Genomic DNA, 22,979 nt, shown 5'->3' on the forward strand with positions numbered 1-22,979 from the left:
AACATGAACACACACTGAAACAACAATTGACCTACCTCAAACCCGCCCTCTTTTCTTGATCCTCCAATCACAACTGTCGCTTCCCTCAGACAAACTGGAAAGCGACAGGTATGACTGGAGGATTAAGACCAGATGGTGGGGTTTGAGATAGGTCAATTATAGAAAGAAAGACTTTGACATGCCAGCATACATGTTATATGCTGTTGTATTGTTATGTATTGAACACAATCATTTCATAGTGGAATGACAGAGACATGCATCGTGAAAGCTTGAAGCAGAGCTAATTCAGGACACAAACACATGCAAGCTCTGCAGCGGGGAAGTCTTGCTTGGCTCATGCTTCTCACTGTCTTCGAGAACAAGCGGAGGCGAATCGCAGATGAGGCAAGTCTCCCTAGAGCCTCGAGAGAGAGAGAGCATACTGTACTGCACATCCACACAGGAAGCCTGCACAATACAGATGAAGAGATGCAGAGGAGAGGAGAAGAGGAGAGAAGAGGAGAGGAGAGGAGAGGAGAGGAGAGGAGAAGAGAAGAGAAGAGAAGAGAAGAGAAGAGAAGAGAAGAGAAGAGAGAAGAGAAGAGAAGAGAAGAGAAGAGAAGAGAAGAGAAGAGAAGAGAAGAGAAGAGAAGAGAAGAGAAGAGAAGAGAAGAGAGAGAGAGGAGAGGGGAGAGGAGAGGAGAGGAGAGGAGAGGAGAGGAGAGGAGAGGAGAGGAGAGGAGAGGAGAGGAGAGGAGACCAACTATGCATGCAGGCTCTGACATGTAGTGCCCACTACCGAGAGAGAGAAATAACCACAGACACGGGCAGCACGCAAACACAAACACACAATAATGTGCACGCGAGCACACATGCATGCACACGCACACACACACACATGAACATATACACACGCACACATGCACACACACAGGAGGAGTTAGAGGACTGGCATCCAGACAAAGTAAAGGAATGATAGGAGGGATTGTGGAGCTCTGCCTGCAGACAGAGCGTTAAATGAGGAAGTGAAACCAGGCAGGCAGCTTATCGAGACAGGTTTCCTCAACAGCGAAAAAAAGAGAGGATGAGATATAGAAGAGAGATGGAGGGGGGAGGGGTGGCTAGACTCACTCTAGTGTTGCTGCTACAGCATTATCTGTGTCTCTCACGTCTCTCCTCGTCTCCCTATCCTCTCACGTCTCTCCCTGTCGCTAGGTCTCGCAAAGGGAGGAGTTCTATTTGGAGACGCACGCACCACACACGCGTCAGACCCACCGGTCGCTCGGCAGACGCTTTTAAAGCGGGCCAAGGGCAGCGCCATTTTAACCGTGATTCACTTTGACAACTGCGTATAACAACGCACTGGGGGGGCCCGCTCACCGGAAGTGGCGCGCTAAGAGGTTAAGCAGCTTGGCACGACCTGAGGACTGACCCTGCTCCTGGTCAACGTCTACTACCACTCCATCACTATTGACCCTGTCTCAAACCCCGCCCTCTTTTCTTCATCCTCAAGAAAAGAGGGCGGGGTTTGAGACGGGTCAATTCACTCCAGCCTGTGTTGTTATAACAGCGCCTGCTGGACTCGAGCTTCCTATCTCTGAACCAATCGTAGTGGATAAGAGAAGCAAGCAACACAGTACTGTTAGATGTTTCTGTCCTGCGTTGTGTTTGTATCAATCCCTGTTAGTACATCCGTTAGTCATAAGAAACGACACTGCAACGTGATCTCTTTCCTTAGATCCTCATGTTTATTTTCATAAACATAGCCTCGTAATCAGATGTAACCCATTCTGTATTGTCCGTACTACAGACCGCAGCAGCACAGTACACTACAGACAGCAGCAGCACAGTACAGTACAGACCGCAGCAGCACAGTACACTACAGACCCCAGCAGCACAGTACACTACAGACCCCAGCAGCACAGTACAGTACAGACCGCAGCAGCACAGTACACTACAGACTGCAGCAGCACAGTACACTACAGACTGCAGCAGCACAGTACACTACAGACTCCAGCAGCACAGTACACTACAGACTGCAGCAGCACAGTACACTACAGACTTCAGCAGCATGGGACGAGGGGGGGGGCGACAGGATTGGACGAATGAAAAGAGAGAAGGAAGGAACAACACCAGCACCACCACACCGAGCAGAGCAGCTATTGGCTGTGACATACTGACAGAAGAACAGGTGGGCAGGAGGACAGGAAGCAACAGCGACTGCAGGATGAAGGAGTGGAGAGGAGAGGAGCGGGTGGGGAGGGGAGGGGAGGGGGTTCGGAGGGAGTGGTTCTACCTTGTAAGCCACCCGGGGCGGACATTTCTTCCCCAAACCTAGCGGAGGGGACATGTGTCGGAGCATCTCGTACATATCGAGGTACGTCATACGGCCACTTCGCGGGGGGAAAGGCGGTGGGACGCCATGGGAGGAGAGAGATGGAGATGAGGAGGTGGTAGGAGAGGGAGAGGGGGATGGGCAGTTAGGGGATAAAATAAAGAAAAGTGTCAAAAAACAGGAAACGAAAGAAGAAAACACGGAAATCTGTGTTAATAAGATTTCCAGGATCTTGTGGTGGGATGCCATCCCGGTCAGACGGCGGACAGGAATGGATCCCGAGATCAGGGGGTCAGGAAAGGGGGGATGTTCCTGGAGGATTCCCTGAGGAGAGATGCTGAATGGGAGGGATCCTGGGAGATGTATGCTTAAAAAGGGAATGAGTGTAGTAGACACTGTGTTAAGATGTCCTCTGTTTTCTGCATGCTAAGAGACATCGGCAGGAACCAAAATGGACGACCAGCGTGGAAACAAAGCGCACAATGCTCGCCACCTGGAGCCGACGCGAGGCCCCGCGCCTGGGACCGAGCGCCTGGGACCGAGCGCCTGGGACCGAGCGCCTGGGACCGAGCGCCTGGGACCGAGCGCCTGGGACCGAGCGCCTGGGACCGTGCGCCTGGGACCGAGCGCCTGGGACCGAGCGCCTGGGACCGTGCGCTGCGGGATCACAGCTCGACTGCTCAATCTGACCAAGGCCTCTTTTTATGGCAGGAGACTGACTTGTGGCATTGTTTCCAGCAGTTACCATGGTTACCTGCCAGCCGGTTAGTAGAGGGGGAATGCGTGTTGTTGGTATGTGTGTGGGGTTGAATCGTTCTCCCTCTGAGGCCACCGCAGCCCCCTATGATGAAGGGAACGTGTGGGAAGTCTGCAAACCTTATAGGCAACCCTATTAGGGCACTTCTTCCCCAGGCCGAGGGGGGGCGAAATAAAACGCAACAATTTGTACATATCCTGATAGCATATCCTTCCGCTGCAACAGAGAAGATACGTATAAGAGGTTAGGACACGACATTTAGTACACTTGATAGCTGCATCCTCGTCATACAGTATGTTTAAGAGGTTAGGACACGACATTTAGTACACTTAATAGGTGCATCTTCATTCAATGTTTAAGAGGTTAAGACACGACATTTAGTGCACTTCACTCTCTCCACTGATCTGTCCTCAACTAGTACTGTATACTTTCTAACAACAATCTTCTCAGATGGCGGGGGGGGGGGGGGGGGGGGGTGCCTCATGATACACACGATACAGTCAAATTAAAGCTACAGTGCGGAACCTTTGTCTCCACCTACTGGCAGTGAGCGGAAGTAGTTATCCGTGTTTGTCCTCGTCATCGATCGCTTTCTTTTTTCCGTTTTTTACTTAATTCCTTCCTCTGAATGCCAAGTTATTTTCATCTGGAGCATCCACTCCAGAAACCTTTCTTGAGCGTTTTTCCACCATTCCACCAGTCGCTAACGCTGTTCTTGTTGTTCTTCTTCTCCTCTTCCGCTCTGGGCTTCTGGCAAAGTAACCGATCATCGCCGGTCGACACAAGACACATCACTACCGAGCGGATGGGTGGCGCAGCGGACATTGCACTCGTCACCAACGCAAGAGACACCGGGTTCGACTCCGGCTGTCGGCGTTGCCTCTGGCTTGGGCCGGCCGTCATACTGACTCAATTGGCAGAGTTAGCGGGTGGAAGTCGATGGGTGGTAATCTGGACGTTGTGGACAGCGACTCCTACAGGTCGGTTGGGGATGCCTGCACAGCAGAGACAGGAAATGGCGGGGGTAGTGTGAGCCTCCCACACTTTACACCTCGCCAATAAGAGTCCGCGCTGGCAGGTGAAAAGATGTGACAGGCTGCCTCCTCGTGTATCGGAGGGGACACGTGATGCAAGGCTTCTATCCTCCCTACAACCGGCCAGTGGGGGGCATATGCAAGCAATGTTCAAGACAGGGGAGGGGAGAATTGGCACAACGGAATTGGGATGGGAGAAAAATAGAAAAAAGAGGAGAAAAAGTGGATAAAAAAAAAGACACATCACTACCGGTGCACCAGCGTGGGAACGTCTACACAGACACTACTCCGGTACACTGAGAAATACCGAGAGAGGCACCTGGCGCTGACCAGGCTTAATCAGCACTGTGTAGATAGACTGGTTCGGCGAGGGCTTAAATGTAACGGATGCAAATGTTCCGCAGTGCAGCTTTAATAAATGTGAAATCTTCAATCATAAAGTGTGCCAAATATTTGAAAGACCATCGCCACCGTAAGTACCTCAGTGAGAGAAAACCCGATGATTCTGGCCAAAATGACTAATAATGATTCCTCCCCCGCCATCACGTCTGTCTCAGGGGATGGCAGGTCCCATATTCCCCATCTTACATTTTTGACTGACTCACCGACAGCCTTCTTTAGCCCTTATATAATCACACACACACACACACACACACGCACACACACACACACACACACACACACACACACACACACACACACACACGCACATACGCGCACACACACACACAGACACACAGACACACACACACACACAGTTCTCTCTCAGACAGTTCCGGCGAAAAACCCTGCGTCTTTGTATCCGTCTCTCGAGTTCTTCTGAGGTAATATTCTCAACGGGACGAGAGACGGCAGAGCTGAGAGAGCGGCACACAGGATGAACCGGCACTGTGAGCCGGAAATATGGAAATAATTCCTCTCCACTTCCACAATGACAGACAGAGGAGGCTTATAGCGAGTGGTGCTTCTGCCTGAGAGGGCGCGGAGCGGAACGAACTCTGGATTTACAACGCATCAGTCGGTCTGATTGGGGGGGAGGGGGGGGTGCGGCTTCATCCTCTCAGCCTCCCCGCGCACTCCAGGCTACGGCTTAACGTCCCTCACGGATGCCGCCGCGGACGCCGCCAGACACAGGATCCCTTCCTGTCATCACACGTCACCGAGTCACCCAGCTGGAACTTGCAGTAGGCCCCTGCTCAAACGGACACATTTCTGTGTCCTGTTTCCCCATGTCCTCCCTCTGACGCGGGGGACTATATATCTTGAGACTTTTAAGAGGACCGAGGGGAGGGGGGGGGACCTACCAGGCGGCAGGGTCGTACTCGGCCCACACGCGGATGAATTCGTCCAGGTGGTGAGGCCCCAGGATTGAAGCGTCCCTGGTCAGGTACTCGAAGTTGTCCATGATGACGGCTACGAAGAGATTCAGCATCTGGAAGGGGAGGAGAGAAGAAGAGTATGCGATTTTACTTGAATGAGTACGATATATATATGATATATATATATATATATATATATATATATATATATATATATATATATATATATATATATATATATATATACGTATGGTACCAGTCAAAGGTTTGGACACAACATTTGAATTGATTGAAACCTTTATTTATACTCAGGTGAGCTCTGAGGTGAGGCCACCTCATTTACAGAACTGCTGAGTGTACAACAAGATAAAACAACAAAACAATGTGCAGTGCAATCAGTTAACACTTTGATTGCCACGCAGTATGCCCATCCTTATACCCAGTCTGCCACCGCTGTAAGCCTATGGAGATGTTTACCTTCTTTGCAGGGCTATAACTTTTTAAATATTATAGCTATATTGACATTACTATGGCCCATTGAACATCGGGTATCTATCGTTCCGGATGTGGGAACGTTATATTTTTTCATTCATACATTGTTGTGTTAATACCGTCGAGAATAAGTATGTTTTAAGCTTTTCTGCTGTAATTCCAAAAACGCGAGTTATAGGCCCTGAAGCATATGATAGATTATCGATTGGCGTTTCTTTCCTATACACGCTATATTAAAAATTCAAATGTATATGATCGGTATACATTATGCTTCATCATGCGTGAAGGAAAGGGGGGGGGGGTCGTTTATAATTCCTTGATCGTCAGTAACAGCTTTATTTAGTATGGGTTGATATGTTGACCAGATGGATTGCAAACAAAGAAATGGACAAGCTGAAAATAACGTTATATTCCTCTTACCGTTCGCCGATGAGACTGGATGAAAAATATTCAAATTATTTGACGTCTATCTGCTAGATCCATTTCCCGATTGTATGACGCAATAAACGCCGAAATCATATAGATTATTGCGTTTCGAAAGCGATCCCAATGCACTCGATTGTGTCTCTTGATCCACATTACAAGATATTACTGCCGGAGGGATTTCCTCGATGCACCAGCGCCACTTCCGGTTTGGTGTGGAGTGTAACTCGCCCGATCATCCACCAGGCGGCGGTATTGAGGCGTTGCAATATCAGACAGGGTGCCGCTGCAGTCCCGCAGGTAGGCTGGATGAATTATGAATGCCATGGCAAAAAAATTAAATATTGATCCCAACAACGAATTATCACATTGTTGGCGTTCAACGCATGGCGGGCAATAACGAATTATGATGCTGTTGGCGACCAATGTGTTAAGAACAGTTACAACACAAGACATTTAAATTCCCTAAGGGAAGGAAGAACTTCCAACTTTAACTTTGACTGAATGTCGTTCCAGGACTTTGGGGCTGCATAAGAGAATGCTGTCCTGCCGAGTCCTGTACTAGTCCGTGGAACTTTAAATTTGATCCAGTTACTAGCTTGTGTTTGATGGGCTGGAGCAGTCCTGTCCAATTGAGAACAAGCTTAAGTTGATGTAGGGCATCTTGCAAAGCAATAAAAGAGAGCTGCACGTTTTCAGTAGCTAACTGCACAGAATCCGCCATACAATAGATAACCGTGTCATCAGCATATACATGGGCCATCTTATTCACTTCTATGAGAAAGTGTGTCAAAACCTTTGACTGATACTATAGATATTAGATATACAGTTAGTCCACCCCCAGATAAAAACTAGATTTCAATAACTATGCCTAGTAGAAAATGAAACGTTTCATTCCAAAACGCTTTGGAATTTTGGAAATAATTTGCTACCTGACATCATCCAATACCATCGCAAAAGAACAAAGACATTTCTTTTCATCTTTGAACAAACGTCTTTGTAAATACAATTTCCTTTACTTCACGAGCGTGTTCGAGGGTTAATGGGCGAATGTGGACCGCGGTGCCAAACAGACCGTGCAGTATGTGTGTGTATGTGGGTGAGACGGTCACTGCTCCACGCCTCACTGACCAGGAAGGAGCAGAGGAAGATGAAGGAGACAAAGTAGAAATAGGCAAAGTCGCTTCCGCACTCCTTCCCCGTGGAGCCTGAGAGCTGATCACACGGCCCGTTACTCAGACACGCCAGCATGATCTCGTGCCACGCCTCGCCTGTCGCACTCCTGCGGGAGACACGCGCACACACACACACACGCGCGCGCACGCACGCACGCACACACACACACACACACACACACACACACACACACACACACACACACACACACACACACACACACACACACACACACACATACACACACACACAAACAAACACAACGCACAGTTTAGGTTGATTATCACGTGAATCAACACGCGCACTCATGCAATGTCATCATTGCTCAATCATCACAGGATACAGACACACAGGTGACTCATAGCAGGATGTTGTCTATTTTGTACAGTTGCTATAAATTATATGTGATGTTAGCAATGGGGGTAAACTGTAGGCCATGGACAGTCTGTATTCTGTAGAGCAGGGACAGTCTGTTTACTGTAGAGCAGGGACAGTCTGTACTGTAGAGCAGGGACAGTCTATATACTGTAGAGCAGGGACAGTCTATATACTGTAGAGCAGGGACAGTCTATATACTGTAGAGCAGGGACAGTCTATATACTGTAGAGCAGGGACAGTCTGTTTACTGTAGAGCAGGGACAGTCTGTACTGTAGAACAGGGACAGTCTATATACTGTAGAGCAGGGACAGTCTATATACTGTAGAGCAGGGACAGTCTATATACTGTAGAGCAGGGACAGTCTATATACTGTAGAGCAGGGACAGTCTGTACTGTAGAGCAGGGACAGTCTATATTCTGTAGAGCAGGGAGAGTCTGTACTGTAGAGCAAGGACAGTCTGTACTCTAGAGCAGGGACAGTCTATAGACTGTAGAACAGGGACAGTCTGTACTGTAGAGCAGGGACAGTCTATAGACTGTAGAGCAGGGACAGTCTGTAAACTGTAGAGCAGGGACAGTCTGTATACTGTAGAGCAGGGACAGTCTGTATACTGTAGAGCAGGGACAGTCTGTAGACTGTAGAGCAGGGACAGTCTGTACTGTAGAGCAGGGACAGTCTATATACTGTAGAGCAGGGACAGTCTGTAAACTGTAGAGCAGGGACAGTCTGTATACTGTAGAGCAGGGACAGTCTGTATACTGTAGAGCAGGGACAGTCTATATACTGTAGAGCAGGGACAGTCTGTACTGTAGAGCAGGGACAGTCTATATACTGTAGAGCAGGGACAGTCTGTACTGTAGAGCAGGGACAGTCTATATACTGTAGAGCAGGGACAGTCTATATACTGTAGAGCAGGGACAGTCTATATACTGTAGAGCAGGGACAGTCTGTACTGTAGAGCAGGGACAGTCTATATACTGTAGAGCAGGGACAGTCTATATACTGTAGAGCAGGGACAGTCTGTACTGTAGAGCAGGGACAGTCTGTAGACTGTAGAGCAGGGACAGTCTGTAGACTGTAGAGCAGGGACAGTCTATAGACTGTAGAGCAGGGACAGTCTGTATTCTGTAGAGCAGGGACAGTCTGTAGACTGTAGAGCAGGGACAGTCTATATACTGTAGAGCAGGGACAGTCTGTAGACTGTAGAGCAGGGACAGTCTATATTCTGTAGAGCAGGGACAGTCTATATACTGTAGAGCAGGGACAGTCTGTAGACTGTAGAGCAGAGACAGTCTATATACTGTAGAGCAGGGACAGTCTATATACTGTAGAGCAGGGACAGTCTGTACTGTAGAGCAGAGACAGTCTGTACTGTAGGGCAGGGACAGTCTGTAGACTGTAGAGCAGGGACAGTCTGTACTGTAGAGCAGGGACAGTCTGTACTGTAGAGCAGGGACAGTCTGTACTGTAGAGCAGGGACAGTCTATATACTGTAGAGCAGGGACAGTCTGTACTGTAGAGCAGGGACAGTCTGTACTGTAGAGCAGGGACAGTCTGTAGACTGTAGAGCAGGGACAGTCTGTACTGTAGAGCAGGGACAGTCTGTACTGTAGAGCAGGGACAGTCTGTAGACTGTAGAGCAGGGACAGTCTGTACTGTAGAGCAGGGACAGTCTATATACTGTAGAGCAGGGACAGTCTGTACTGTAGGGCAGAGACAGTCTGTACTGTAGAGCAGGGATAGTCTGTACTGTAGAGCAGGGATAGTCTGTACTGTAGAGCAGAGACAGTCTGTAAACTGTAGAGCAGGGACAGTCTGTAGACTGTAGAGCAGGGACAGTCTGTACTGTAGAGCAGGGACAATCTGTACTGTAGAGCAGAGACAGTCTATATACTGTAGAGCAGGGACAGTCTGTACTGTAGAGCAGGGACAGTCTGTACTGTAGAGCAGGGACAGTCTGTAGACTGTAGGGCAGGGACAGTCTGTATAAAATGGAGACATGCTGACCTGAAGAGAAGCAACAAGGCCTGAAAGAAGGTCTGGAAGTTGTTGTGGTGGTTGATGGCCGTGTCCTCGTTCAGCTCTATGTTCCCAAAGACCTGCAGGAAGGAGGAGGAAGAGATGAGAAATCAAACCAACTTAAAATGAATGTAAACAGCATCTACTGGGCCACAGTGAAAAGACAGGCACTACTGACGGCCCTACAGACAGGGCTACAGACGCCTCTACAGACGGCGCTACAGACGGCGCTACAGACATGGCTACAGACGGCGCTACAGACAGGGCTACAGACGGCGCTACAGACAGGGCTACAGACGGCGCTACAGACAGGGCTACAGACGGCGCTACAGACAGGGCTACAGACGGCGCTACAGACAGGGCTACAGACGGCGCTACAGACGGCGCTACAGACGGCGCTACAGACAGGGCTACAGACGGCGCTACAGACAGGGCTACAGACGGCGCTACAGACAGGGCTACAGACGGCGCTACAGACAGGGCTACAGACGGCGCTACAGACAGGGCTACAGACGGCGCTACAGACAGGGCTACAGACGGCGCTACAGACAGGGCTACAGACGGCGCTACAGACAGGGCTACAGACGGCGCTACAGACAGGGCTACAGACGGCGCTACAGACGGCGCTACAGACGCCGCTACAGACGCCGCCTGCAGCCGTACGTCAATAAGCAACGCGTGCGCAGCTGGCTCTTTTATACATTTTCTGTGAATTCTTTTCCACGCCCTTCGAAAAACCGATTATCACAAAAATATATATTTAATTGAATCTCTATTTATTGGTTAAGCTGTTGTGTGGGAAATGAAAATATATCCCCAGAAATGTTTTCCTGTTGTTTACAACGTGTTGGCGAGGCAGACTTCCTGCTACAGTCTCGCGGCTGTGTCCGTGACCACGCTGTGCCCTAGCTGCCTCCCACGCGGCCCGCTAGCCCACACGCCCACACCTTATAGCAACACGAAGGACAAGAGCGGAATACAAATAAGAAGGAACGGAAAGAGAGCACAATGTAAAACTGATATTCTCCATACGTTTTACAGCAAGCTTCTCTTCCTGTGTCTCTTTTTTCATTCCTCTTGTAAGCCTCTTATAAGCGACAGTGGCTCAGGAGGTAGAGAGCGGTCGTCTGGTAATTGGAAGGTTCCCGGTTAGATTCCGGCTCCTCCCGGCAGAGTGTCGAAGTGTCCTTGAGCAAGACACTTAACCCCTAAGGTTGGCACCTTGCATGGCCGCCTCCGCCGTCGGTGTGTGAATGTGTGAGTGAATGGGTGAATGTGAGGCATAAGGTGTAAATCGCTTTGGATAAAAGTGATACAGTATAAGAATGCAGTCCATTTACTAAATGCAGTCCAAGGCAAGATAATAGAAAGAGAGAGAGAAAGAGAGAGAGGAGGGGAGAAAGAAATAGAGATAGAGAGGAGGGGAGAGAAAATGAGAGAGAGGGGAGGGGAGAGAGAGAAAGAGAGACAGAGAGAGAGGAGGGGAGAGAGAGAGAAAGGAGAGAGAGCAGGAGGGGGAGAGAGAGACAAAGAGAGAGAGAAAGAGAGAGAGAAAGGAGGAGAAGGGGGGGGGAGAGAGAGATAGATAAAGATGTGGGATTGTGTATTTGCGTACACGTGCACATACACATGCATGCGAGACAGCCACTCATTGTGACGTCCCATTGATACCACTCCAGAACGCCCTCAAGGCCCGGCTGAATTATTCATAGGCCCTGAGGCAAGGCTAGTACCGCTGGCCCATAAACACAGGCCTGTGCCGTACCCAGGGGACCGCTGGCAACGATCACATAATCTGTCAGTAGCACTTCAGCAACCGGCGTGTACATAAACAGACAACTGAATATGCTACGAGTGTTTCGTACTGTAAACTGTAGCCATTTCTATCATCTCTGATCATTATGGATCATCTCTAAACTCACATTGAAAGCACAAAGCAGTGTGAGATGTGTTGCTTACTGTGGAGGCGTGGTCTTCATTGACCATATTCACGCGGCGGCGGCCATTTTGCTCTTATGTCATGCTCAGGTTGGGATTCCTTGGATGAATTCTGAGCATGATCATAAGAGCAAAATGGCTGCTGTGTGAATAAGGTCTCCTTACTGGAGAGGGGGGGGACCACCACGATTATATAACACATAAAAACAGCCGCTCTCTTAGGAGAAGATGCAGTTACAGCTGATTTACAGCTCCCTCACTAATCTGCAGGATGGCAAGACGGCAATTTATGAGATTGGCCGGAATGCACCGTTTCCTTTTTAAACAAGCAATCAAATCTAAAGGTTGCGTCCATCTGTTTGATAAGGAAAGACAGGCTTCGGTTTGTTTACTCAGCAGAGACGGAGGCCGTTGATGGGTTGTCAGCCTTGTGCTCGTCACACTTCGTCGGACGTGAAGTACGAGTACCTCCAAGTTGTACTTAAGTATAGTACTTCACTGTTTTGTCTGCATTTTATTTGCTTTTAGCGAGATTGAGAAATCAAATGAGCCTGACATGGTTTGAAAGCTACCGGCAGACTGGGGGTAAATCACTCAAATCACAGGATTAATCACATTGATAAGTAAGTTAGCTCGAGGGGTGTAAAGTACTTGAGTAATTGTACTTCGGTACAATACTTAAGTACCATTTTTAGGGATTTGTACTTTACTCTAGTATTATTATGTTTGTGTACTTTGTACTTTTACTCAATTACATTTCAGAGAAAAAATACATACTTTTTACTCCTTACATTTAAGATGCAGACCTACAAAATACAAATCTCGCAGGTCCAACCATTTTAATTAGTATATTTGTTTCTCTGGCCGAATTAACGTTAACGTTATTAATCCTGCGGCCGCACTTTATTTAAAAACAGCCAATCAAATCCCCATCAATGGAGAATGAACCCGCCCATACCCATGCTGATTGGTCCTTGTGCAAGACTAGAAAGCGGGGATCTTTGATTAAACACCTGCTATCAGAAGAATAGACAGCCAGAACAAAAGTTTAAACTTTTACTTTTTAGTACTTAAGTACATTTAAATGTAGAAACTTTTTTAACTTTTACTTTAAAAAGTGTGTTTTTAGCCAGATACTCTGACTTTTACTTGAGTACGATTTTGAGACGGTACCCATACTTTCACTTAAGTATAATTTCTGGGTGCTTTTTACACCCCTGGTTAGCTCAAAAGTGTTAGCACATCAAAGCTGATGCTAACCGTTTCAGGTAAAGTGAATTTAAAATGCTAAAACCATTAGCACCATACTCCGGGAAGTACAGTTAAATAAAAACGATCACAGGGTGGTCTAACCTAGTTTGCTAGTTAGGGATTAGTCAAGCTTTCTCACCAAGTAGGGTCCATTTGATAGATATGGTAGTTTTAGTTTATAGCAATGTTTTAGTGATTGCATGTAATGTAAAAAATATAATGGTAGCTACATCAGCTAAAAGGAAGCTGTCAATCAAGTGTGATCTGATCACGCCCCTAATGAGCCAATCAGCCAATCACATGTGTGATATCGGAGGCATGGCCCTTCGTCATTAACCTCGTTCCCAGCTTTATCTCGAGAGATAAAGCCTGGTAAAGCACTACGGCCGAAAGTGTGAATCGGGTAGGAAGTCCCGCCCCTGAAATCACGACAGGTGCTCGTGAAAATGCACTCCCCCCCGAATCCTGTCGGCAAACAATCTAGAACGTCCCGGTCATGTAGCAAATTCTTAAAGCAAAGCCGTTGCAGTGGCTTAAACGAGGAAATATTGTGCACTTCACACGTTTCTATAATTGTTTTGTTGAAAATGTCCGCTGATAACTCCATTGTCTTGTTTTCGAGATGTACGAGCGGCTGCTTGTTGTTTGTTTCACTGGGGACTATAAACAGAACTGGGGGTGCCCGGAAACCGGAAAGCCTGTAGCCGGTATTTCTGTATTTCCGATTCACACTTTAGGAGGCATAGCTTTACCAGCCTACTTTGTCATGCTACGGGGTGGGTTGGGCAGGTCAGGAAGGCGTTAAAGGGAATATAACGCCATTGACATAAATGGTCTGTTTCCTTGATTGAAAACAAAGGTCTAGTAGCTTTTATACATTTTACTGCGGAAATGTTAGACATGTCACCTTGGGGGATGATGAATCATGACTCACCTGCATGCCGATGATGGCGTAGATGAAGAAGAGCATGGCGATGAGCAGGCAGACATAGGGCAGGGCCTGAACAATAAAACATAGGCAGATTATTATATGTTATTATATTATTATACTGTGTGTCATAAATGATGCTCACACTGCAAGTAAACACAGAAACACTCCTGCACTCACTCAACTCACTCACAGAAAAACAAATAAAAATATATCCCCAGCTATTTCTTCCTGTTGTTTACAACGTGTTGGCGAAGCAGACTTCCTGCTACAGTCTCGCGCCTGTGTCCACGCTGTGCTGTGCCCCGCCTCCCACGCGCCCCGTTCCACCACCTTATAGCAACACGAAGGTCTTTAAATAGAGCGGAATACAAATAAGAAGGAACGGAAAGAGAGCACAATGTAAAACTGATATTCTCCACACCAGTGTTTTTACAGCAAGCTTCTCTTCCCGTCTCTTTTTTTTCATTCCTCTTGTAAGCCTCTTATAAGCGACAGTGGATCAGGAGGTAGAGCAGTTGTCTGGTAATTGCAAGGTTCCCGGTTCGATTCCGGCTCCACCCGGCAGCGTGTCGAAGTGTCCTTGAGCAAGACACTTAACCCCTAATTGCTCCTGATGAGCAGGTTGGCACCTTGCATGGTTGCCTCCGCCGTCGGTGAGTGAATGTGTGAGTGAATGGGTAAAATGTGAGTAACAAATTGTAAAAAATAAACAGCCATTCTCTCTTTCTGTCTCTCTCTCCCCCCCTCTCGCTTTCTCTCTCTCTCCCCTCCTCTCTCTCTCTCTCTCTCTCTCTCTCTCTCTATTATGGCAACAGAGGTCTCTCGATAGCATCCTTGTAAGATTTTAACGCTCTTGTTTGCTCTTAAGGACCAGAACAGTCAAGCTGACCCAGAGGGTCGATTGCCTTAACAGCCATTGATATCCCTAACAGAGAAGGCTGCAGCTTTATCCTAATTAAATAGCCACCGTTTTACTCTCCGCAGCGACTATCCGTTTTCATTGGGCTTAAAAGCTTCTCACCGCCGACATCTAACCTGCCATTAGCTCCCTAAGCCGTGTCCTTCCCCCGTTCCCCCGTTCAACCCCGTTCCCCCGGGACGTGTCCAACCCGCTGCTCCAGGTGAACATCACAACAACAGCTGCTGTCCAGAGGGCGCGGTTTAGTGAAAGCGGACTGTGCCTTTGGGTTACTTTGGTTCGGGTATTCTGACTGGGAGGCATCGTCAAGTCTTCCGTCTCATCAATCAATCATTGAACTACTGTGTAGTAGTAGTATGTGTGTGCCTGCTCGTGTGTGTGTATGTGTATCGAGTTTGTTCTGAATTTGGAAAAACTGCTTTCTCCTTTGATGCTGGAATCTCTCTCCGACTGACTCTGAAGCGGAAGGTTCTTCCTTCTTTGGCTGCATTTAAAAGTCTGATCTCCGACCACTGTGTGTCGACTTGTAACTGTCTTAGCTGATTTGTATAGTTTATACTTATTTATTGTGCCTGAAATGAAATGACTGATAAACCTGTTTTGTAAGCTCGTCGTCGCTGTAAATGAGGGTAACTTCAGTGTCTTACGAGTTGAAATAAAGGTTTGAAATTAAATATGTGTCCATGTGCACACATACATATTTGTATGTGTGTGTGTGTGTGTGTGTGCGCACATGTGTTTTTGAGCGAGGAAAATAATACTGTCGGACAATCTAACAACAATTAACACATTTACAAGTCATATTACGTTTCACAAATAAGGAGACATATAGAGAACCTTTCAAAGCACTCAAAATGGCCAATATCTCCATTTTGACCTATTTCTGAATTGCGCAACATTTTGGGGTTTTCTGAGGAATCGTGAGCTCCTTAACCTTTTGTCGTGTGGCAGTGAAAGGGTTAACCTTCTGTATTGTTGCCGTGCAAGTGTTAACCCTTTGGTAGTGTGGTAGTGAGCGGGTTAACAAGACAGCCTCGACTGTGCCAGGTCACCCGTGTGCTTGTGCTGTTGTGCGCCCTCACCTTGAAGGACTGCACGAAGGTCCACAGCAGGATGCGGATGGTGTAGCCCTGCCTCAGCAGCTTGATGAGCCGCGCCGCCCGGAACAGCCTCAGGAAGCTCAGGTTGATCATCTTGTCGTTCTGGAGAAGAGAGGAGAAGGCTTCAGTCAGCTACACACTTTAACCCTTTACCCCGGGGGAAGCGCCTTTGTACACATCAGATTCTGTGTATCTGAAGTTGGTGTTCATGTGTGATACAGCCACTGTGGTAGTACCGTCCGTAGGTATAGGCGTTTGATTTGAGAAAATCAGTATTGGTTCTTTTTATGTACCACTGGAAATTGTTACAGTAGATCTGTGAGACTACAGTTGATCTAACATTCTGGGGAATTAATTATGATCCTATGTACTGCATTGTACCCATTCTGCAATCTGTTAATAAAGTTTTCAATCAATCAATCCCTTTCTGAGAAATAGAAAAAGGGATTTAGGCCTTATCCACATGTACACAGGTGTTTTTTTCAAACCATAGGTTTCTCTCTGCTGTTTGGCGTTTCCTCCACACGCAACCTGTGGTTTAGGTCACTGAAATCTGACCTTTTTTGAAAACTCCTGCCAGGGAAGAAGATGTTTAGAAACTCAGTTTAAAAAAATACACTGTGTATTCGTGTGGACAGGTGAAACCGGAGAGCGGAGTATTTTCTCTGCAATCAGGACCATGGAGAGCTCCCTGCAGCCTCCCCTCCAGCTCATTTCATGTGAGTGTTTTTGTGTGACTGAGAGATTTTCTAAAACACCATTCATGTGGATTTTTTTTACAAAGGAGGAAAAACACCAGTTTAGAAAATACCAGTGTACGTGTGGACTAGGAAATATTATTTCTAAGTTACTACTGTAGTGTAGTATACCATGCGATACAAGATACTACTGTAGTATACCATGTGATACAAGATACTACTGTAGTATACCATGCGATACAAGATACTACTGTAGTATACCATGTGATACAAGATACTACTGTAGTATACCATGCGATACAAGATACTACTGCAGTATACCATGTGATACAAGATACTACTGTAGTATACCATGCGATACAAGATACTACTGCAGTATACCATGCGATACAAGATACTACTGTAGTATACCATGTGATACAAGATACTACTGTAGTATACCATGCGATACAAGATACTACTGTAGTATACCATGTGATACAAGATACTACTGTAGTATACCATGTGATACAAGATACTACCCAGGTGGCCAGCATACTCGGCCCAATTCCGGCTACCGGTCGGCACACTCGGCATATGTCCGGCACGGCACGCCAACGATGAGCCGGATCTGGCGCGCTAATGGTTGCCGGGGCAGAGCCGACTCGCGCTCGCCAAAGATAAACCGGCTCTGGCCCGGCAATGGTTGCCGGGGCAGAGCCGACTCGCGCTCGCCAAAGATAAACCGGCTCTGGCCCGGCAATGGTTGCCGGGGCGGAGCCGACTCGGGCTCGCCAAAGATAAACCGGCTCTGGCCCGGCAATGGTTGCCGGGGCGGAGCCGACTCGGGCTCGCCAAAGATAAACCGGCTCTGGCACGGCAATGGTTGCCGAAGCAGAGCCGACTCGGGCTCGCCAAATATAAACCGGCTCTGGCCCGGCTCGGCTTGCCGTGCCAGAGCCGACTCGGGCTCGCCAAAGATAAACCGGCTCTGGCACGGCAATGGTTGCCGGGGCAGAGCCGACTCGGGCTCGCCAAAGATAAACCGGCTCTGGCTCGGCAATGGTTTGCGGCGTCGTTTCTTGCGCTAGCTTTGAGCTAAGGATCTTTGCCGATGCATAAAGTATTGTTTATAGTGCATTTCTTGCCACCTTATAGCATTTGTACATTTGTATGACCGTCTATACTGCTCCCGTTAGGTTTTTCCGGACGTTTTGGTAATGATTTTCACTATAAAATCATATTTCTAAATGACAGGAAGTTGATAAACTGGCCGGAATAGCTTTGAGCTAACGGATCTTTGCCGATGCATTCCATTCTAAACGTAACGTTAGTTGTTCAAAACATTACCCGTCTATATAATTTGTTCCTCAACGTTATATAGACGGGTCATGTTTTGTAAACTAACGTTATGTTTAGAATGGAATGAATACATGGGTCGGGAAAGATAGTTAGCTCAAAGCTAATCCGGAAGGACAGCTAACAGTAGCTACTGTCTAACTGTGATGCATTTTCTGTTTGCAGTCCAATGTTCACCAAAACACACACCCACACACGTATAATTTGTTCCTCAACGTTATATAGACAGGTCATGTTTTGTAAACTAACGTTATGTTTAGAATGGAATGAATACATGGGTCGGGAAAGATAGTTAGCTCAAAGCTAATCCGGAAGGACAGCTAACAGTAGCTACTGTCTAACTGTGATGCATTTTCTGTTTGCAGTCCAATGTTCACCAAAACACACACCCACACACGTATAATTTGTTCCTCAACGTTATATAGACAGGTCATGTTTTGTAAACTAACGTTATGTTTAGAATGGAATGAATACATGGGTCGGGAAAGATAGTTAGCTCAAAGCTAATCCGGAAGGACAGCTAACAGTAGCTACTGTCTAACTGTGATGCATTTTCTGTTTGCAGTCCAATGTTCACCAAAACACACACCCACACACTTATAATTTGTTCCTCAACGTTATATAGACAGGTCATGTTTTGTAAACTAACGTTATGTTTAGAATGGAATGAATACATGGGTCGGGAAAGATAGTTAGCTCAAAGCTAATCCGGCCTGTTTAACCACTAGCTTCTGTTAGCTAATGCTGGCTGAGCAAGGAAACTAACAGTAAACGCATGAAATACAGCCCAAAAACCCTGCTGACAAACGTTTGCTTATTAAATACATTCTATACTATAATAATACAAACGTTTCATTGCCTCTCTGTGACGACAAAGTTGTTTAAATAAGGGGAGAAAAGTAGCTAAAACCAATGTATTTGGATGGGACAGGAAGTGCTATTGGCAACCGGAAGTCAGCCGGAAGTCCCTATATTCAGGTTGTGCAAGTGGAGAATTATTTTAATGGCAACAAATAAATAATAATAATAAAATTAATAAATAAAATGTTAGAGGAGTGGAGGGGGGGGGGCAGAGCGAGGTGGGTGTTAGAGGAGTGGAGGGGGGGCAGAGCCTCATAACATTAGCTGCACTCATAGGAGCCTGCATGTTGATGTAGCCTCATAAAGCTAACATTATAGCTGCACTCATAGGATGTTGATGTAGCCTCATAAAGCTAACATGCTGCATTCATAGGAGCGTGTTGATGTAGCCTCATAAAGCTAACAAGAGTATATGTAATACTGTGGTTATGGCCTCTATAGTTAGCAGCTCCCCAAGCTAACACAACATGGACCGCAGCTCCCCAAGCTAACACAACACAGACTGCAGCTCCCCAATCTAACACAACACAGACTGCAGCTCCCCAAGCTAACACAAGCTAACACAACATGGACCGCAGCTCCCCAAGCTAACACAAGCTAACACAACACAGACTGCAGCTCCCCAAGCTAACACAAGTTAACACAACATGGACCGCAGCTCCCCAAGCTAACACAACATGGACCGCAGCTCCCCAAGCTAACACAAGCTAACACAACACAGACTGCAGCTCCCCAAGCTAACACAAGCTAACACAACATGGACCGCAGCTCCCCAAGCTAACAGAAGCTAACACAACACAGACTGCAGCTCCCCAAGCTAACACAAGCTAACACAACACAGACTGCAGCTCCCCAAGCTAACACAAGCTAACACAACATGGACTGCAGCTCCCCAAGCTAACACAAGCTAACACAACACAGACTGCAGCTCCCCAAGCTAACACAAGCTAACACAACACAGACTGCAGCTCCCCAAGCTAACACAAGCTAACACAACACAGACTGCAGCTCCCCAAGCTAACACAAGCTAACACAACATGGACTGCAGCTCCCCAAGCTAACACAAGCTAACACAACATGGACTGCAGCTCCCCAAGCTAACACAAGCTAACACAACACAGACTGCAGCTCCCCAAGCTAACACAAGCTAACACAACACAGACTGCAGCTCCCCAAGCTAACACAAGCTAACACAACACAGACTGCAGCTCCCCAAGCTAACACAAGCTAACACAACACAGACTGCAGCTCCCCAAGCTAACACAAGCTAACACAACACAGACTGCAGCTCCCCAAGCTAACACAAGCTAACACAACATGGACTGCAGCTCCCCAAGCTAACACAAGCTAACACAACACAGACTGCAGCTCCCCAAGCTAACACAAGCTAACACAACACAGACTGCAGCTCCCCAAGCTAACACAAGCTAACACAACATGGACTGCAGCTCCCCAAGCTAACACAAGCTAACACAACACAGACTGCAGCTCCCCAAGCTAACACAAGCTAACACAACATGGACTGCAGCTCCCCAAGCTAACAGAAGCTAACACAACACAGACTGCAGCTCCCCAAGCTAACACAAGCTAACACAACACAGACTGCAGCTCCCCAAGCTAACACAAGCTAACACAACACAGACTGCAGCTCCCCAAGCTAACACAACACAGACTGCAGCTCCCCAAGCTAACACAAGCTAACACAACATGGACTGCAGCTCCCCAAGCTAACACAAGCTAACACAACACAGACTGCAGCTCCCCAAGCTAACACAAGCTAACACAACACAGACTGCAGCTCCCCAAGCTAACACAAGCTAACACAACACAGACTGCAGCTCCCCAAGCTAACACAAGCTAACACAACACAGACTGCAGCTCCCCAAGCTAACACAAGCTAACACAACACAGACTGCAGCTCCCCAAGCTAACACAAGCTAACACAACACAGGTCATTTGGACATTCTTTCGATGCCATTATGAATGACTAGCAATCTGTCGGAGTCGATGAGAGCTTTCATTTATGTCATTTAGTCATTTATTCAAAATGCCATTCCAGAATCCGTTCCTATGAGACAGTTTTAGTTCAATTCTGCACTAATGCCAACTGTTTAACATGAGTATGCAACAAGCTCATACTGGCTGCATATCTGTTCTACTGTCTATCTAGAAGCTCATACTGGCTGCATATCTCTTCTACTGTCTTATCTAGAAGCTCATACTGGTTGCATATCTCTTCTACTGTCTTATCTAGAAGCTCATACTGGCTGCATATCTGTTCTACTGTATCTAGAAGCTCATACTGGCTGCATATCTGTTCTACTGTCTCTAGAAGATCATACTGGCTGCATATCTGTTCTACTGTCTCTATATAGAAGATCATACTGGCTGCATATCTGTTCTACTGTATCTAGAAGCTCATACTGGCTGCATATCTGTTCTACTGTCTCTAGAAGATCATACTGGCTGCATATCTGTTCTACTGTCTCTATATAGAAGATCATACTGGCTGCATATCTGTTCTACTGTATCTAGAAGCTCATACTGGCTGCATATCTCTTCTACTGTCTTATCTAGAAGCTCATACTGGCTGCATATCTCTTCTACTGTCTGTCTAGAAGCTCATACTGGCTGCATATCCTTTCTACTGTATCTAGAAGCTCATTGGTTTGTAAATTGACTAGATTTTCTAGAGATTTTTACTTTTTAATTGTATGTTTTGTAATCTGTATCTGTCGTTACCAGTTAGTCGTGTTACTTTGCTCGTATTCACTGTTCTGGTGGTTCTAGTTGTACGCCTGGATCTGGTGTTCTTTGACCGTGTCCTATATGCCCTGTAAATAATATGTACAGATACCGAGATGTCACAAATATGTTACCTGTTACCTGTTTATTGCACAATGTTGTTTTTTTATTGGATTCTATTATATGTTGTACCACGTATTGCACATCGTTGCGGGCAAGACCACCCGCATTTCATTGTATACTTGTATGCCGTGACAATTAAAACTCTTGACTTGACTTGACTTGACCCTGCTACACAATTCATCTCAAAACAAACTGGTCACACTACATGCTTGACCTTACTCCTAGAACCCACCTCGCCCCTGCCCACGTGACAACGGCTTAGAGTAGACGACAGAGTGCAGCAACTTGCAATGGGCCTGTCTACAAGATACACTATACACGATCAAGGTACCCATATATGTGTACATATCAAAATACTTCCCAAAGGTCAGTGAATACCACGACCACAACACCATAGAGGGAGCTCCACAAATCATGTTAAACCCAGATTCGGCTCAAACAGGAACACGTTTCGCAATTATGCCACATCAATGTGGAACGCCCTACCCAAAGATGTAAAGGAATGTGTTCACTACCCACTTTCAAAACACTCTCAAAGAACACCTACGGGAGACTGCAATTCGAAACTGGCCCCTGTAAATGTCCTAACCCAACCCCCTCCAATGTACAGTAAAGTACCAAACATGGTTTTGTCAATATTCCAATGTACAGTTGTGCTTGTGCAGTTGTACAGTGTGCCCCCCCACCCCTCCTACCCCCCCCCCACCTATAATGTACGGTTCTACGTCAAATATATACTCTCTTTTCTAGACTCTTTTTGTATCACAAACAGTAGGCCTACTGTATTTGCAAATCTGGTATGTCATAAATGTATAGAAGTGTCTATCTGTATGTCACATGTCATGTTATGATGAATTGAAAATGGGGGTCCCTGATGTAAACAAGACGAACGTCTTTCTCTGGTCTGCATGCCCTTAACAATTGTATGTATTGAGCTGTACTGTATTGTACCCATTCTGCAATCTGTTAACAAAGTTTTCAATCAATCAATCAAAACCGTGGTCAGTCTGTGCGGAGAAACAAGGATAGCATGGTTGCCAGATCGGATTAACAATATCCGAACCGCCCATTATTATCAAAGGTTTGTCAGATTAAGGCTGACTCTCAAATCTGGCAACACTGATGCGTTGCATTGTGGGGGATCCCGGTTTGAAATTTGAA

At 46.8% G+C, this 22,979-nt stretch overlaps 1 protein-coding gene across 1 annotated transcript in view; it reads right to left on the reverse strand.

Moving 5' to 3' along the window:
* Positions 1-22,979, reverse strand: part of LOC311237062 (voltage-dependent N-type calcium channel subunit alpha-1B-like) — a gene marked incomplete at its 5' end in the record, with an annotated part of 50,770 nt that overhangs the window by 19,366 nt on the left and 8,425 nt on the right. Inside the window, 6 exons of the mRNA XM_084324870.1 lie at positions 2,276-2,372; positions 5,410-5,537; positions 7,471-7,621; positions 9,903-9,994; positions 14,038-14,103; positions 16,036-16,155. Of these exons, the coding sequence (XP_084180996.1) occupies positions 2,276-2,372; positions 5,410-5,537; positions 7,471-7,621; positions 9,903-9,994; positions 14,038-14,103; positions 16,036-16,155 (654 nt within the window). The remainder of the gene's footprint in view (positions 1-2,275; positions 2,373-5,409; positions 5,538-7,470; positions 7,622-9,902; positions 9,995-14,037; positions 14,104-16,035; positions 16,156-22,979) is intronic.

Source organism: Notolepis coatsorum (assembly GCF_963971535.1).
Source record: "Notolepis coatsorum genome assembly, chromosome: 11".
NCBI classification, from domain to species: Eukaryota; Metazoa; Chordata; class Actinopteri; order Aulopiformes; family Paralepididae; genus Notolepis; species Notolepis coatsorum.